The sequence below is a fragment of the Xiphophorus hellerii genome, chromosome 15 (genome assembly GCF_003331165.1).
Source record: "Xiphophorus hellerii strain 12219 chromosome 15, Xiphophorus_hellerii-4.1, whole genome shotgun sequence".
In the NCBI taxonomy this organism is placed as follows: domain Eukaryota; kingdom Metazoa; phylum Chordata; class Actinopteri; order Cyprinodontiformes; family Poeciliidae; genus Xiphophorus; species Xiphophorus hellerii.
In genome coordinates, this window is record NC_045686.1 from 17,970,224 (window position 1) to 17,989,271 (window position 19,048).

General features: G+C 39.0%; 1 protein-coding gene across 1 annotated transcript in view; it reads right to left on the reverse strand.

The window, feature by feature from the left end:
• The window catches only part of plcb1l (phospholipase C beta 1-like), a 117,308-nt gene that overhangs the window by 40,243 nt on the left and 58,017 nt on the right, over nt 1–19,048 (reverse strand). The window contains exons 4-11 of the mRNA XM_032584381.1: nt 17,218–17,358; nt 17,046–17,125; nt 13,087–13,140; nt 10,743–10,818; nt 7,521–7,621; nt 6,482–6,648; nt 1,332–1,478; nt 173–330 (exon numbers count right to left, since the gene is read on the reverse strand). Of these exons, the coding sequence (XP_032440272.1) occupies nt 173–330; nt 1,332–1,478; nt 6,482–6,648; nt 7,521–7,621; nt 10,743–10,818; nt 13,087–13,140; nt 17,046–17,125; nt 17,218–17,358 (924 nt within the window). The remainder of the gene's footprint in view (nt 1–172; nt 331–1,331; nt 1,479–6,481; nt 6,649–7,520; nt 7,622–10,742; nt 10,819–13,086; nt 13,141–17,045; nt 17,126–17,217; nt 17,359–19,048) is intronic.

The following is a 19,048-nucleotide window of genomic DNA, read 5'->3' on the forward strand; positions in this document are numbered from 1 at the left end:
ATCCAGGTGGTGACTCTGATTCCAGGTATTTTCAATTTAAACACAGAGCATCTTCTAATAAAAAAGCATTTAGGTAACCCAAACTGCACTGACAGGAAACAGATTTCAAGATCATCTTCTGCTCCTACCCATGCATCAAGGGTTTCAGGGTTGTTGTTTTTTTTGCCCGTACCTTAAAAGAGATTTCAGTTGTCATTGTAAACCCATGAGTGATGACAGGCTCTTCCTCTGTGGTGCGTCCTTTCCAGCAATCCAGTTCAATACAGCGGCACCCAGACAGGAGGACCTGTTTGTACATCTCAACCGAGGAGTTTCCTGCGAGCTGGCCCGCTGCACAACACACACAAGCACACGCACCAGCTCATTAATCCTTTCAGTTCCTGGCAAGATGGGAAAAAAAACAAAAAAAACAGTAGAAGTGTCTAATGCAGGCAAATCTCTTTAACATGTCACCATTAGTGAAGCAATTATCACTTTGCATTAGCGGTTTGCTTTCCTGCAACATTAAAAACAGCTATGTGAAAGCGAGAGGCTCTCACTTCGTTATGCTGATCTTTTCAGAAGCTTTTTTCCACAATTTTCTTTTTTCTTTTTAGTTAATATCCTTTTAAGACCAGTAAGGGAGGTTTGCCAAACATTATTGCGTTAGTCACTATCAAACACATGATTAAGATGCCTTTGCAGCAATGACACAAACCTGCCCTTTAGAGGTGCACCTCCTTGCTCCCACTTAAAAACAGCAAAACTTGTTTCGCTTTGAAAAGAAGTAAAGGAAGCTGTGTTCGTGAGAAGAAAGCGAAACAGCCCTTGTTTGTTTTTCTCATTTCTCTATTTCGCAGTCTATGAGGCTGGGGCATTACAGCAATTCCATTTTTTTTCCCACTGCTCGAGAGGTCTGATTCACTTGAAAGATTCAATGCACTTCGGTTTCCTCTCAGAATAGATTTGAATAGATGAATTCTAATATCCATTGAGGAGAAAATGGCCCCCTGTATTGCAAACGCCTCCGTGGCACGCTGCCAAGAAGCAGCTACTGTGACTACCAGTCGGCAGAAATATTTAACTCATGAATGACAATGAAAGGAGTCTCAGGCTATGACTTGATTGGATAACCTCTTGAGTGGTAACACGGGAAAGGAAGCTTTAGATGCGCCACCAGATTTGATTGACTGACCTGCGAGGTATAAAGTTGAACGTTCTCGCTCGCGGCACTTTAATTTTGCTGCTTATTGCGTGACTGATCCGCTCATTTGTAGAGAAGAATAAAGGATGTACCTGTGCAATTAGACCGACTGAGCGTCTAATTCTGACTCACATCTCTGCGCACGTACCTGTGAGGTATGTGTTGTGTGAGGAGTTGATGAAATATTGAGAGAGTGGAAAGGTCATGTCTTCACTCTGGTCCAGCTTCTCTGGGGGAATGATGCTGTTCTCTTCCCCGTTCAGATATCGGGCAAAGCCCTCCATCGAGATCTGACCTGCATGAAAACAATACATTTGAAGTAGCCAGGGTGATATAATTCAACCATTTTCTCTCTTTCATCTAAATAACTTCATAGATCTCCGAGTATAAACTCTGTACATAAAATCTTAAAAAGTGATTTAGAAAGTAAAATATATTTGATGAATTTGGTATGCATTGCCGCGCAAAGGAATTTACACTCTTTGGATATTTAAAAACTTGTCACAAAACCACCACAAACTGCACATCTCAGGTGGGAAAAGCTACTCTGGTCAGATTAACTCCACATGACCTAATCCAGGTCAAGTGGACTAAATCTATAGTGAGACATAAAAATAAAAAATAATAAAATAATAATAGTAATAAAAAAATTATAAAAGAAAAAAAAAATCAAGTAGTATGAATGCTTTTGCAAGGCAATGCATCTATTCTTAGACACCAGTAACTCAAAACGCCCAACTCATGCATTTTACTTTGAGCAGGTATTATTCTGAATTAGGAGAAGGAATTAGGAATTAGGAGGACCTGCACAAAACCTGCTCAAATATGTGAAATGGCCTCTTTTGTAGCCATAGATCAGAACATAAATGTATCTTTCTATATTTCAGGCTCCACTAACTTAAACATTGTTACAGGTTATAAGTAATAGAAGGATCTGTCACAGATAAGCTCCCCCCTGAGTCTGCTCTTTCTTTGCTTTAAGTCACTGTCAATGACATGATCCTTCATTGAGCTGACAAAAATACATAAAAGTGAATCTGAGATTAAGTGAAAACTAGCTGTTGCCATCCACTGGAAAGACTGTGATCTGCAGCTATATGACCACAAACTTCACACACAAAACCTGCACTGATTCAATGCTGAATTCAAAGCGACCGCTATAGCTAACGTGCCTACTCCACCTACACACTCACTCTCCCGTAACGTTATTCTAAATATGCTAAGTAATGCGAGTTTGATGGGTGCAGCAGGTCCCTCCGGCCACTTTATGCTAATTAATGCGGTACCGCCCTCTGCAGAGTTGCTGAGCTAATTAGCGCTGGCTCCTGTGCGTCTGAGCTCAGATGCACTGGGTGTCTCACTCCTTTGTCAACTGTTGGGATGTCTCTGTGCATGACTAAGGTCTGACCTGCATCACATCGACAGTCCCAGTCAAAGGGTTTCCTCAGCTCTCGAGACATTTGTAGACCACAGTGTGGAAATATGTTAACATAGCTGGGATCACATCTGTAGTAGAGTGAGACTCTACTGGGGTTACAGCAAAGGTGAGACTTAAAGGTGAAACTACACCCGGGTGGATAGGGATACTGCGATTAGACTGAAATAATGACTTGAAAGATTCATCTTTCAACATCTGAAAATATGACAATGGGCCAGAAATGCTCTGTGAATGGATAATACTTTAAGAGTCTCCTCATATTATATTCAGCATTCTGATCACAGCATAAAAGCCAGCATAAACTGAAGAAGCACAAATTAATGAACTGTTCTGTCTCGCTATGAGACAGAACTGAAAAGCTGAATGAAGGATACAAAATTCAAAAGCATATTCATTAGTTTTAGATCATCTGCCATGAGCGTACACATCTTACAATATCTTGTAACCCTAGTCATCCCAGGAAAATTGCAGTACAAATAAAGAGGTGAAAAGTGGAGGGTGCGTCCTTTGACCAGGGAAAACACCAGACAGCACAGTGATAAATCTGGAGAAATGCTTAAACGGGCCTAAGTTATAAAACAATATCCAAGCTTCGAATATCTCACAGAGAACTGTTCGGTCCGTTCCCTGAAAATGGAAAGCAGCTGAAAATTTCCACATCTCAGGTGGGAAAAGCAATTTTGGGCAAAAATAAGATAAAAACTGAACTTTTTTTACCTAAACAGGAAATGTTAATGTGTACCAACATATCAACTAGTGCTTTTTTGTCAGCAGTGACAGTGAAACTGGTCAGAGTTGATGGGAGGGTGGATAGAGATAAATACCGGACAATCCTTAGGTTCTGCTTAAGAGACTAGAATGACTTCATCTTTTGTAAACCAGGTTACTTGGGTATGATTGTTTTGTTTTTTCTGTATTGCTTAAGTAATTTGATATTTTGTGTTTTATACATTACCAACATCTTTTGTCCAACAGTTTAAACTCATTTCCTGGTCTGTGGTCTGCTACTTCACTTAAAGCTAAATTCTGCTCCAGTAGTCGAACCTAGTTGAACCATACTGGCTACACACCACTACACGGTATTAGCATGACACTACCAAACCTTTTAGTCTCTAGATGGCAAACGTATTAGAGATGTATCCCAAAAATTTTAAGATTTGATTGCAGGTTCAAGAAAATATTATCTCAGGGGTTGAACATACCGTATATGCATGCTGCACATTTTATTTGTTAAATGATATATAGAAAGTCATGCATAATTTCCTTTCCATTTCTTAATAACGCACTACTTTATGTTGGCGTATTAAATAAAACCCCTTTTGCAATTTATAGTTAAAACATGAAACATTTTAAAGAGTCGACAGGTTGTCAACACTTTTACAAGGCACTATATTAGCTTTCAATGCTAATGCTTATGACATATATTAAAGAAAGGCCATATCACTGAATATACCGTAAACAGTTTAAAAAATACTAATGACTTTAAGAGCTATAAAACCATGTGGACGAGTCCATGAAAGTGAATGTGAAGGTAACGTGGAGTTCTGGGCGCGTCTGCAGAGCAGATGGCAGCACTTCCTCCGGCTAGATAAATACTTCACAAGGGGAAATCTGTCACGAGGAAGGGGAAGGGCACGCTTCCAGAGAGCCCAGGACAGGATGAGCACACAGCATCGGTGCAAGAGCGGATCGCGGCGATCAGAGTCGCTAACTGGGCAATGAAGCTACACATTCAAGAAGAGTTTAAAAAAAGGATTTCCTGTAGTTTCAGCCACGCTCAATTATGTTGGAATAAATGTAAAGTAGGTACTTTACTCTGGAGAGATTATTAAAATCACACCCAATTCTCTGCCTCAGACAATTAGGGCCAATTTATATTCAGTGAAATCCGAAAGAGAACATGCACATCAGATTAACATAATGATGGGACGGTGAAGAGATTTGTAGATAAACAGCCTCTTCTGGACAGATTAGCATTTTTTACATCCTAAAACAGAAACACCATGTTTTAATGGAAGAAAATTTGTTCTTTAAATATAAGCAAAAATGAATAAAGCCGTGTAAATGGGAGAGGACGCGGTAGAATTACTAGGTTGAGAAATGAATTAAGGATAAAATTAAGAGGCAGGATGGAGTAAGACGGCCAATTCAATTCAACATGATGTTTTTTGAGTCTTAATAGGAAAATCGACTGTAAAAAAAACCCCTCCATCACAAAAACAAAATATGCAGTATTTATCATGTATTAAACTATTTTGGTCAATGTAAAAAAAAAAAATAAATAAAAATGTAGGAATGATTTGCTCGACAATAAACAGAACATGGTGTAAAATAAGTCCCTCGTTTTGGCACAGTTACGCAGCATACTTTCCAGCAGAGATAAAATTTGAATTGGCACACATCCGAGCTTGTTGCCTGATATCTGGGGTGGGATGTTCTCCAGTTCTGGCAGCGACTGGTCCACTGACACCTCAGAGGACATGAAAGCACAGCATGTCCATGAATGTTGGATCCTCGACACTCATCCGGCCCTACATGACTCATTCTGCAGCTCCTGATGTTTTCATTTTACCCCTTAAGCTTGGCTTTTTCATTAATTTTGAAATAAGGCATTTTTTTTCTGAATGTATTTATTCATGATGTATGTGTGCTTAGTAATGTTTTGTCAAGCATCCCACTAGTTTCCTGCCTCCAAAATGAGATGTGCAGTACTAAAGTTGTCTTATCAGCACCTCAAATACATTAAGACATAACGACATTTAAGAGCAGCGTTTTGACATCAGAACCATAAAAAAGTCCAAACAATGAGGGTTAAGTCATTTGTTTTGTGATTCCTTCGATAATGAGAATTTTCAAAAGTTCCCAGTGACTCCTAGGGTGTTAAAGTTAACACGTTTAATTGTCAGTTAGTATTGATGTGTGTAAAAATGGAAAAGAAAATGTGCTGAAATTGAGAAGACAATGTCCTGAACATAAAATCTGCACAAGAGTAAATTGTTGTTTAGTGAAATTTGTGCAGTAAAACAGGTGAAAAACCGGAACTTTTTGAAGAGTTTTAGTTTTAAATTCTGTGGGGCATATTTACTGAAGTATTTGAAATAATGTGTGCATTGATGCTGTCACAGTTAAATGATGTGAAGGTACACATGTTCACACTGTAAATGTTCGTTGCAGGAGTCTGTCCCGCTTACTTGTGGGACAAGGGTGAGATTTAATCATGCACAGGTGTCCCTATTTTATTCTCGCATAATCACAAGCAAGTACAGTACATTTGTAGAGATAGTATCTAATTGTTGTATATTTTTGATTAAGTTTAAGCTTCAATCAATATCTGTTTGTTTGCTTATCTCTGAATTAATTGGTTAAAGAATTGCATCACATTTATTGTCTCATTGATATCATGACCTGAAGTTCTACCTTCATGACTAAAATAGCCATAAAAGGAAAAAAAATAGTGAAAAATATGAATCCAGTGCAGCAATAAGGCAAATAGTGGAAGCAAAACAACTGCAAGAAATGGAGGACATTGCAATGTGTGTTGAATTCCTGTTAGTGTAATGCTAACAAGTTACGTAGATCTTTTCAGAAAGACATTAAAAATATATTTTGCACTCACGAAGAAGGCAATGCTGAGTGATCGGTGTGTAGATTCCCCCATGGATCCATTTTCGAATCCATCCAAAGAGATGGATTCGAGGTTTGTTAAGGATTTGTTTCACACTCATGTATGCAACACCAGGAAATTTCCTTCACTGTGATTAATTTGGGCACCTAATGAGCTGGTGAAATATTTTGGTGATAAGGGTTTCCTAATTATCTAAATAACTGACTTTTAAAAGTAAGAAATATGTGTCTCTGACCTTTCTGTGCAAGCGACGTGTTGGGCTCATATTTGTCCACCAGCAGCTGAACTTGCTCTGGTTTGAGCGGAGGGTAGAGGATCTCATTCAGACGAGGGTCTCGCTGCTTGCTGTTAATGAACTCTGTCATCTGCTCCACTGTGAGGTACGGCCGGCTCTTTGCTCCACTGTGGAGAGGAAGTAATCAAGAAATGTTACAAAAAGTTATGCTCGGACGAAATGTTAAAAAAAAAATAATAATAGAAATGTGAGCAAAGAAAAAAAGGGAACATCATGAAGGGTAGGAGCAGTTATAGCAAAGACAAAAAGGTGCTTATATCTTGATTAAATTGTTATTCATATCTAAGAGTGTGAAAGTAAATTGTGTTCCCTGTATCCTTCTGTCTCCTGTCCCCTCACTCTTAGGGGTAATTAAATCCTATAGATTAAGTGACACCATTATACTGGCTCATCTCATGCTCTGACTAACTCAAGGTCAAGTGGAAATTCACAGTCCGCAGCTTAACAGTAAGCCTTAAATTGTAAGACACTCCTGGTTTGGGACTGGCTATATATATTTTATTTAATAAAATAATGAAATACATGTTTTATTAATGTATGAACATTGGTAAAAAGAAATGTCTTTAAGATATTCACTTACTAAAATGAAGCGAGCAGGAAGGCAGGAATATAATATTATTAGAAGATCATTTATGCAGATATAATCCTGATATATCTGATATATTAAAGCCTGATAAATAATTGGCAGAAAATGTATTATTGGAGGTTTTCCTGTTTTGCATCCTAAGGCTTTTTTGGTCATTTACTGTAGTTATCATAAGCAAAGTTAACAATTTTTCTTCTTCATTTTGAATTCTTATAAAGAATGTGTAAAGAAATAGCAACATATCCTTAATATAACAGGATTTATATGAATCCTGTTATATTTAACTTTAAGGAAAACTGAGATGTCAAAAACATGGATAACAAATGAAACCTTCGGTACTGATTGATAAAGATTTTTTTCTCAACTGTGAATTAGAAACAATAAAGTTCTTACACTTCAGAGAAGATGTTGTCCAGCTCTGGTCGAGAGCAGATGTTACTCAGGAACATGCTGTAAACCTCTGGAGTGAAGTCCTCCTGGGGGACGGAGTCATTCTGCAGATGACAGCAGCAGCAGGATCACATGAATGACATGCATCTTTTATATAACAGGCAGAAAGTGGGCTACTTTAAAAAAAAAAAACTGCAAATCAATAAACATTAAATTCAGGCCCACTAACTTTAAAATAAATATTGCTTTGCTTGTAAATGTGCTGTTTTGGAAGCAACAGAAAATAAAGATACTTCCCGAATTATTCTTACAGGGTAAGCTATATACGTAATACTTTTTGTTGTTTGTTTTGTAAACAACATGTAAAAGTTGTATTTTTATTCTCTGTTAAACAGTCATTTTCAATGTAATAACCTATTAGGCTCTTTGTCAAATAATACGTTTTTTTTTGCTTTTATTAACAATTCAGCAAAGCACACAGGTTTTTCTAAATAGCATTGGTCTGGGATTGAGATCGCCAGGGAAGAATGTCGTTGAAGGTTAGTTTTCATAGAGGGGCCAGCAGATGTTTATTTAAAATACTCTGGATTTTCTAAGAATTCATGATGCCGTAAAAAAACAAAACAGGTTTTCCGGGCCTTAGGAAAAGGAACATGCATCACAGATCACCAACAGCAGCCATGAGTTGCTTTTCACATTTTCTTTCTCTGTTTTACTCCTTATCCACCTGAAGTGTTTGTGGCCACTGCTTTAATCTGTTTTCTTATCTGACTAAAGCACACAAACTCAGTAAAAGTGCCAGTAGAGTCTAGCCAGTTCACATGTTTACATTGGTGATAGCAGAGGTTTTAGTTTCGCCTGTTATCACTGCCAAAAACACAATTGGCATTAGATAGCATCTGATGGTAGTAATGGCGAGCATGTTTGAACATTCAGTGAATTATTTACACAGCCAATCAGCAGCAAGGAAAATGAATGACGCTCCTAGATTGGCTGCTTTGTAAACATAATTTGAATTTACGCTTCACAGAAAAAAATAGGTAAATCCCTGAATACTACACAGTGAATAGTCAAGGGTCCACTGAAGTGCTAATATTAATAGGTAACAGGGAAATAGATGAGTTATTAAAAGACACCAATATCTGCTTCAAACTGAAACTCCTCAAAAAAGAGGTGAGGTGGAGAAAATTCAGGAACTCCAACGGTGTTCTTAATTCAGGAAGTTGGGAAACCAGTGGGTTCTAATACAAATGTATTAGAAATGTATACTGAAATGTATATATACAATTCAGCCATGTTGGATTTTTAGGTCAGGGTTGGTAAGAGAACAAACAAATCTTAAATTGTCTTTCTTGGATTTTCAAGCTGTAGGAACCTTTTGGTCAATTCTTCTCAGTCAAGCAATCCATCCATCCATTTTCTGTTCACCCTTTGTCCCTAATGGGGTCGGGAGGGTTGCTGGTCTCTATCTCCAGCTACGTTCCGGGCGAGAGGCGGGGTTCACCCTGGACAGGTCGCCAGTCTGTCGCAGGGCAACACAGAGACATTACAAGACAAACAACCATGCACACACACACTCACACCTAGGGAGAATTTAGAGAGACCAATTAACCTGACAGTCATGTTTTTGGACTGTGGGAGGAAGCCGGAGTACCCGGAGAGAACCCACGCATGCACAGGGAGAACATGCAAACTCCATGCAGAAAGACCCCAGCCGGGAATCAAACCCAAGACCTTCTTGCTGCAAGGCAACAGTGCTACCAACTGCGCCACTGTGCAGCCCAGTCAAGCAATGTCAATGAAAAAACATTTTTCTTTAATACTCTGTGTTTGTTTTGTGATATAAACAAAAGCTGGAAAACTCCCAAGTCTTGTTCCAATTCTGTATTAAAATGTGTGAACATGGAAGTACTTGGAAACTTTCCAGAATGGCTGCTACACACAACTAAAATCCTTTTAACATCTACTACGTAATGACTGTTTTTTTTGCTTGAAGTCCATAGAGTAATAAAGAAAAACTTTCAAACAGAACAAATCCTCTGTGTGCCGATCATCAACCGCCTCCGGAAATTAATGAGTACATTCTATATGAGTCATGCTGTGTGGATGTGGCAGCTATTTACTGTACTGTTTAAATAAAATTCTTGCGTCCAACTCCCTGATGTGTCTGCAGGAAACGCCGACCTCTTACTCATTCATTCAGTTTTCTTTAGAGGATCATCTCCACGTGGTCACAGCTTTGAAAATTCAAAACATCAACAGGACTGCTTCCAGTTTGCACCCACAGAGTGGGCGCCTTACCGAGCTATCGCAGCCGAGCAGGTATGATAAATACAGAGTGCGCTCAGCAGCAGGCGTGCCAACAGGAACCAGAGCAGAACCAGAGGGTATTAGAAAAGAGAGGGAGGGAGAAGAGGGAAGATGCACAGAGAGACGGGGTGGAGGTCAAGCCTTGCTAAAACTCACTGAGTCATTCAGGAGACCTTGGTGTGAACCATGTTGTGAACACACCCCTGCCTGTCGGGTGTGTGTGTGTTTGAGGGATTAACAGCGATACCATTTAGCTGTAATTACTTGCGCTGTGGAATAACAGCAAATCCCAGCAGACCTGCACACAGCAACACCCTCCACCCCCTGTCTTGATGCCGTTCATTGTGCTAATTATGTATAGCTTTTTGTGTGTGGGTGCGTGTCGGGGTGTGCGTGCTTTTATTTCAGTTTACATTCAGAAGCCAATTACTACAACCTTATTGTCTGCTCTCCTGTGTGTCCATATGTTTCGGCATGTGTTCATTAAACAGCATTTTCCCACTTTCAAGCATGAACATTGCACGCTGCTCCACCGTTGGAGAGCTGTGGGACGGCTTGCATGAGAGGGCAGCTTTTGTCATGCAAAGTCTGAAAATGGGTGGAAAGAAAGCAGCTCTTGTCGTCTTTATTGCTCCCGCTGGGTCCGTTTGTTGCATTACAACAAAGAGCGAATTGGTTTAAGGTTTAAAACATGCAGCCATCCATAAAGTATGACTCCAAACAAATGAGCGAAGCAACAATGGGTTATTGTTTCAGGAGAAAATGGGCTAAATAGCGACAGACTGATAGATGAGGTGGAGAAGATTAAAGAGCGTGCGGCTAAAAACAAGCAGGAAGGGAGAAGAAGCAACATATATGGACGCAGATTCATATGACAGAATAAAAAAAGGAAACTCGTGTATTTTGCAGTCTTACTCTGCCAGAAGGGAGGTTGCAGTTTTCCAGTGCTGTCTCCACTCGCTTCCTGTCTGCTGAGAACATCCTGAAGATACTGCAGGCAGACAGAGACAGCCTCTTATGAGTAAAAACAGAAAGTGTCACACTGATAGAGAGGCTTCCTCTCTGATCATCTGCATGTCAAATCCTAACACTTTCAACCAATGCTCATTCAACCAATGCTCATTCAACCAATGCTCATTCAGGATATCCTTCAAGAGACTCCCATTGTCCTGTGGGGAGCTTCCACTGTAAGAATAAGTCACAGTAAAAAACTATAGAGTAAAAGAAATAAATAAAAAATAAGCAAAGAGAAATAAAAATTCCAATGAGAGTCTGCAAACTGGAGGGGAAAAAGTGGGGCACAGATAACACTTGAATAAAAAATGCAGAAGAAGATGTAGAAGAATATGAGAGGAAGGAGAGGAAGAAAGCTGCGAGCTTTCCCGAGTGTAGCCTTGCAGTAAAGTTATTTTTTATTACTGATTCAGTTTTTGAAGCATAAGAGAAATTTCATCAAACTGCTCTTTAAAAGGTATTTAGTAGATCTTTAGCACAAATAGCAGATTGAAGACTATTGCCATTTCAATTCAAGATCTCATGAATTACACGTATCTTACTGTCAAAAACTGCTCTATTTTATTTCTGAGCAAATGTGAACAAAGAGTTAAAATGTTTATTACTGATGGTATAATAGCACAGTGACCAACTTGGAACACCAATAATGAGAAATTAACTATAAAGTAAGTACTTTGAATGAGCCTTTAATACAACAGAAGAATAATTATTGTTTCAATATTAGGTCTTTTGAATTGCACACATCTCAGCTTAATAAGCATGCAGTAATAATACTCATTTTCCACAATAAGCTGACATAAACATGGATAAAGATTCAGAGTATTTTAGCTTTTCTCCTCCTTTATAATTGTTGCTGTTGTCAAAATATCCCAGTGAAAAACCAATAAAAACGCAATACAATGCAATCAGGCGAAGATTAGAATCAGCCAATTTCAGCTTGAATGGCGCCGATAGATCAAGTGTTAAATATTCCAATGTTATCTGTAAATTATATGCATCAAAATTGAGATACGCATTTTCATTTTTAAAGGACCTGCAGCACCTTTCTGTTCTCTTTTATTAAGATTTTCAAATCAAGCATCATATTACTCCAATTTCATATTACTGAGGTACCAGTTAGCCATTTAGGCAAGTCATCTCTTTAGAAATGTGACAGGTTCCTGATCAAACCAAAATAACTATGAATGACCTCCTGCTGGTAGAGTTTATATATTGAAGTGATATAGCCACATTTTCTTTAGTGGACTAGGGGGTAAATGATAGATATTTTAAAAAAATGATTAGAAAATTGATAGAAATTACAAATACTCACTACAGACTTGTTGCCTTGTTGTTGAAAATGCGCTATATAAATAAAATGACCTTTACCTTTACAGACATATTTTTATTTTTCCACAACACAAAGAATGTACAAGCATACTATTTTATTCATCACACAAAAATGGAGATAATAAAAAATAACATTTCCTAATTCATTTATCTCTCGAACAGCAAATATCAGCCATCTGTGACTGAATTAGTTTTTATCAAGGTTGTTGAGTTCTTGTCTTCAGTTTGTTTTACACAGACAATAAATATGATTTACTGCAGCCAAGTCTGGTTCATTACAGGTGCCACATGACTGTTCAGACATGTTTTCATATGCCATAGTGTGTTTTATTTATTGGTTGATGTATGCCTGTGCAGATCTATGAGGACTTCCTGTATGCTCAGTGGGAGATGCTGTCAAACTGACATTACTCAAGCAGACATGCCTCCCCAGCCAGGAGGTTAATTCCCTAAACGGTGAGGAGTGTGTCACTGGCTCTGTGTTTTGACACCCACCGCTTTCAGCGGTGGCTCTGAGGGAGGTTATCACAGAAGTTCACTGTTGCTGCCTGAGAGCTCGACTTGAGTAATGGCAATAGAGGGAGTTTGTTTTTCAACGAGCTGATGACAAAGTCACAGACAAATTAAACTAATGCTCTCTAGCCAGACATACACAAAAAGATTTGTTTCACACACCCCAAATTGTGGTTGTGTGAAACCAACAATCTGGAAGATAATATGAGCTGCGTTAAAATATCAGGACGGAATGGATACGGATAATATAGTCCTATGTGTGCAGACATCCACAGTAAGGCTGTGGATGTTGAAGTGCACTAATGCCCAGAGTAAAGTGTAGAGGCAGAGCAAGCTACAGTGTGTGCTGATCAAAAGAGCTAAAAGGTGCCAGGGGAGAGAAGGATGAGTCAGAAAGACTTACTTCTTGACAGGAATTCGTCCCTCTGGGTTGAGCTGCAGCTTCAGTCGAGTGTATCTGCAATGGACAGAGAACACGTTTCAAAACCAGATGCAAAAGCAGTTTCTCTGTGTGAAATTTCTGCACTAGATTGTCTTTCAATGTGTGCTTGTTTTGTCACCAAGTGTTTGACAGCGTGTGTTTAGCTTGATGTGCAGTGGAGCTTTCCATCACACATAGTTAAATTTTGGTCTAATCTGACCAAAGAATCTTCTTCTTTGTGCCGTTTGACAAATTCCTTCACATTGCTTTCTTCTTGTCACTTTTTCATGTAGGCGAGTTCTGTTAATAGTTGTGCTTTTGACAGAATATCCAGCCTGAGCAGTGGATCTCTGCAGCTCCTCCAGAGTCCTATGGGCCTCGTGGCTGCTTCAAAGGAAGAGCTCTACACCAACATGCCACCTGGACTTTGCATAAATGTTGAAATTATTTTAACCTGGGTGCAGTGATGTGTAATTGAATGGGCGTGTCAAGGCAGAGACCACTGAAACAAATGTCCACAATGACCTAGATGGGGCAGAAGTGATGTCCCAGTATCTGGAGCTATTGGCACAAGATTAGAGACATATTGTGACAAAAACAAAAAAAAAAAGCTGTGATTTGCTTTTATGTTTACTTATACAGATACACAAAAATTTTATTTAATAATACTTTATATCAAAGGAAAAAATAAAAATGCTGTGGTAACTCATATCACCCAAGAATCTTTAGAGTTGTTGAGGATGGTGATGCTGTGGACAGGAAGGATCTCTTGTAGCAGTCAGGCTTGTATTGAATTTGAGGAGACCTCTGACTGAAGACTGTTGCTGGATAACAGTATCATGGCTGTCATGACATGTTAACAGGGCATCAGAGACAATATTCCACAGTAACATGTCCTGGGTTTCTGGTAAGCACTGCTAATCCACCTCTTTAAATCCTAGTCTGGCCGCGTGGTTAGAAAGCAAGGCAGAGAGATGTTGGAGTCGAGGTTATGATCCTTGCCCATTATGATTGCCAGAAGTGACAATTTGATCTTCCTCCTTCTCTCTCTCCTCTGGTCTGCATCCATGAGCATCCTTTTCAGCTCCTCTGGGATTTGGGGTCTGAGTTCAGGTATTATTTGAACTTTTGAGATGCTAATCAGCTACTCCCAGTTGTAAACACAATACCCTGATGCCACGGTTACACATCATTATGAGAACAAAGAGAAAAAAATCCCTACACCTGGACAGCATCCAAAACCATAATTGTCCAAACATGCAACGCTTCAACAAAAAGCAAGCAAAAAGCAGAAGTCTACAAAAAAGAAAAAAAAAAGCTTCTAATGTAACAGAGCTACTTTAACATGCTCCAACCATAAGCGGTGCAATTCAAAACGGTATTCAAAAAAAAAGAAAACATGTCAAAAAACATACACTACAAACACTGTGTGCATATACAAACTCTTCTATCAGCACAGCCCCCAGTGAGTGAACTTTGCATGCCATGAATGTCTGCCTATGTTTACACTGCAGGTTTGAAATGCGGTTAATTCCTGGAAGTCTCAAGAGTTGGCAGAGCAGAGCAGTGCAGCAGCAGCAGCCGCGCGGGCAGAGTAACCTGGGCTATAAATAGCTCAGCTGCAACAGGAGCTATCATTACAGGTCGGGCTTTAAGTGGCTGCTGGCTAATAATTAATATCCATTATAGTGTCCACTTCTTAGAGCAGACTGGCTGCCTGAGGGAAAGTCACAGATGCCTTTAATGGTTAATAAGGGACAGACTTGTTTTCTCAAGCATTGCTTCTAGAAAAAAACCAGAAACAAAAACATCAATTCAGAATAAACTTTATCCAAAGCATAGGAGGAGAAACAACAGAGACAATAAAGCAGGAGGAAAATATTTATATTTAAATAGTTCAAGTTTCCTCGTGACTGTCCAGTTTCAAAATATGTTTTCATCAGATGTGATCCTATAGTCAAACATGCTGTTCATGATGTGATTAAATTATTCTCTTTGTGCTGTACAGAGCACAAAAGAAATTGAAGGAAACATTCATTTAAAAATCTGCTGGATCCTACAGTTCCTTGCTGCTTGTAACATGTCTTATTCCCACTATTAAAAAAAAAACCCAACTTCTCACAACCTTGAGAGCTGGAGAGAATTGACCGCATGCGGAGAAACATCAACATCATTTCAGGGATAAAGCCTCCACATGCTGAAGGAGTGGGAGTAAAAACTATTGCTCGATTTGTAAGCAAGCAGTGCACAACAGCTGCTGCTGTGAGCAGCCATCGTGACTGCAAAAGCCGCTCTCTTCAATTTTATTCAACCCTCTCCATGCTATGTGGTCGATGGCCACCTTTATTGTCTCATAAGTCAATTAGCCTCCTCAGGGGTGCCAGTTAATGGCTTCCATTTGCTGATAAACATCAGACAGCAGGGAGATGTCACCAAACACAGCTCTGGGTATTTCGCTAAAAGCTGCGTCTCACAAAATGTCTAAGCTCACTTTGCATGAACATCGCTCAGTCTCGCACCATGCACATAAATCAGCGTGGACGCGTGAGGGGGTGTGTGGGCGTGTGTGTGAGTGCGTCTCGCGGAGACAGCCATAATGTAGTGAGCCGTTTGACACAAATAATCCGCAAACATTGGTCGGTGTGGGGAAAACTGATTACGAGTCTGTCGAACTGGAGGCACAAACATTTACAAGGTCAAGTGGTTATTTTTCTACCATTGAAACCTCAAACTAAAGCCCAGATGCACCACAATATTTGTTGTGTGTATTTTATGCACATGGCGTTTTATTAACATCTTCCTTTCTGGTGACTATGTGATACATAACTTTCAGAAGTTTTAACATTAAAAAAAAAACCTAACCAGAGTCATGCTGCATAAATCATTTCTGTGATGTAATATAGACAATGCGGGGAGGGGATAACTATAAATAAGGTCTGAGAAAAAAGAAGACACCAGAGATAGAAAAATAATGTAAATTAAATGTTTTTTTTCATCAATAAACTCAGTGAAAACTTCATTAAGTAACTCAAAACCAAAATTCAACTCTAAAATGTCTAGCAAAGGCAAAGTATGAACGTCCTCCTTCTAAAAAAAGCATCACCACACTAGGTTAGCCTTACTTCAAACAACTAAAACCCCGTCATTAACAGGAATGTAGATGACAAAACATGTTTCACATAGAGGGCAACATTCGCCACCAAAGATGAGCAGTCCACACTGATAAAATGGATAAGAAGGTAGCTCCTCTCCCAGCTGCGTGGCAAGTGACTGACTGGAGTCAGTTGTGCCCACCTAATCTTCAGAAGCAGCAGGAGGTCCGGCACATGCCACCCTGAGAGGAGAGATCCACGCCAAACCCAAACATGCACCTCTGCACTTAACACGGACTCTTACAGAAGAGGCTCAAGAAGACGTCTGTTGTTGAAAGAAAGCTTTAAGAAGTTCAATTTCCTCTTAACCACAAGCCATATTGAGGACACAGCAAAGGTGGTAAGAAGAAGCGCTGTGGTTACAGTTTGCTGCCTCGCTAAGCCAAAGTATCGGCTACAAATTTCCAGATTTTTATTTGGAAATTGTTTTGAAAACGATGTTTCTCTTTCCTTCCACTTCAGAATTGTACGATAAATTTTATGTGTCTGTCACCTGAAGGAAAATAACATTAAAACAAAGCATTGAAATGTGTGGCTGTAGAATAACAAAACATGCAAATGTTCAATTGATATGAAAACTTTTACATAGTATTTTACACAAGTAATAAAAATGCAAGTGTAAAGATTGAGGAAATACCATTTACATTTCTCCAATGCACAGCTCATAACTTCAGTGGCATTAGAAATGTCTGGCATTTTTGTGTCACCAGAAAACCTAATTTTCATGTCTGTATTGGGAGACACACGCTTTTACATTTTCTCTGAGGCTTGTGGGTTCAAATGACATACGCTTTCTCAAGGCAGGCCTCTCTGGACATGTTCTGTGCCAAAAGGTTAGACGCCAGGCTGAATAATTCCTCTGCCCATTCCTGTAGAAAGTAAACCAACAACACATCACGTTAGCATATTTGTATCATATTGTTTTGCTGTTTCTTCACTTGATTAATTTAAAAATAGCAACCTTTGCAATCTCCTCTTGAAAGGCCATGAAGTTCAGGTAGGTGATGTTGACCATGTCAGTGCCGCTAACCACAGTCAGCATCCTGTTCTCCAACTTCCCTGCCAGTGTGCTGACATCCAGCAATTCACGCAGCTTTGCATCCTTAGGAGAAGAAACACACAAGGAAGCAGAAAAAAAAATCGTCACAAAGACTTAAGAGAATAATAAAAAAAAACCAAATCTACGTTTTAAGGTGTAAAATGCATTTTTCTTATCGTATTTTTTCAAACACTGTGGGGGAACCAGTCACCCAAACATACATCCAAAGTCCAGCAGGATAAACAAACCTTCAGTGGAAAAGAAAATGATGCTAAGCAGAACACGGAAAAGGACGGGGAATGTTCTTTTGAGGAAGTGAGAGACAGTTCTGTGCTGTGTCATAAGATTTTGGATTTCAGAGTAAAAAACCCCAAATGCTGAAACAAGACCTATCAGCGTTTGGAGTACCGTCTCAGCAGAGACTGATTTGGCTGATTAATGAGGGCTCTACTATCTGCACTGACACTGTGGCAAGATGGGAGGCATCGAAGTACAAGAAGCAGTCATTTGATGTTTCAAAGCACTGAAACCAACAAAGAGCTAAATTATAAATGAAGAATAGTACAACATTTTCAATCAGTCAGCCAGGATTGGGCTCCTATGATACAATTTTCCTATGATTGGCTTAGATTAATATTTGGCTGGTAAAGTAATGAAAATCCTTTTTCTTTTCCTCTAGTCAATAACTGGATAAACACAAAGAGCTCATAATATTTTCTGTTCTTTTAAAGCACTTTTTATGGGTGTAATGAAAGTCTGATAAATATATATAATATTTTGGTGCATGAACAAGGGTAATCTTGTAATGTCTTTTCTTTTTTGTTGGATTCCAAACTTCAAGATCTATCAAATAATCATGGTTTTCTCTTTTACCTCTCATAGAAAGTGAAAAAAAAAAATCTGATTACTTAAAATCTGAATAAAAGAATGAATCTAAAAATCTGGGGCATCTTTTGAGGGTCTTTTTCTGTCACTCATTCATTTGGATTGGTGGACAGACAGAAGAAATATTTCTCTACACTGAGAAAAAGCAGCACAACACTTCCCTGGGACCAGCAGAGCAATAAGTTTTCTCAGAAGTCTTTTTTTTTTTTTTAAACAAAATCTTCAAGCTCGTGAGAACAGACAGTCTCCACCTTCAGCAAAGCAAAGTCCAGACTTAATTCGCCTCCACATTTATCATCTGACAAATTCAGCAGCTTGTTTCAAGAAATCTCCTCTCTGCCAAAACAAAACAGAGGCTGTTGGCAGCAGTCCAACTCGCAGAGACAAATACTCAGAAGGTTTGTTTTTTTTTTATCTCTAAGAAGGGAAAAACTAATTTTAGCAAATATACATTTAGATACCTAATCTTCGGTGCAAATCCTAAAATACAATCTACAATGTCTTAGAGGCACAAGAAATGAGAATAACAACCTTCTTCCTCTCCCCTTTGTGGCTTAGTACGCAAGAGGCATGCATACTGGGTGCTCTGGCTTAATTAACACAACAAAAAGCTTTGTAAAGGATTCTGCAGAGAAAGCAAATGAGCTCCCATTAATTTAAGCAATCAAAAAATGAGCATTGTGTCCTGTTGATAAATGTCCTCTACCCGTCCCTCGAATTCGCAAATCAAAATGTCCCAGAATCACCCCACCCCCTCCAGCCCATTATTACATTTTAAGATAAAACATTTCTCAATTTGCAGTTAAAAAAAGTATATATAGATATTTTCTATGGCTACCTCTCAATTCTAAGCAAACCACCGCTGTGT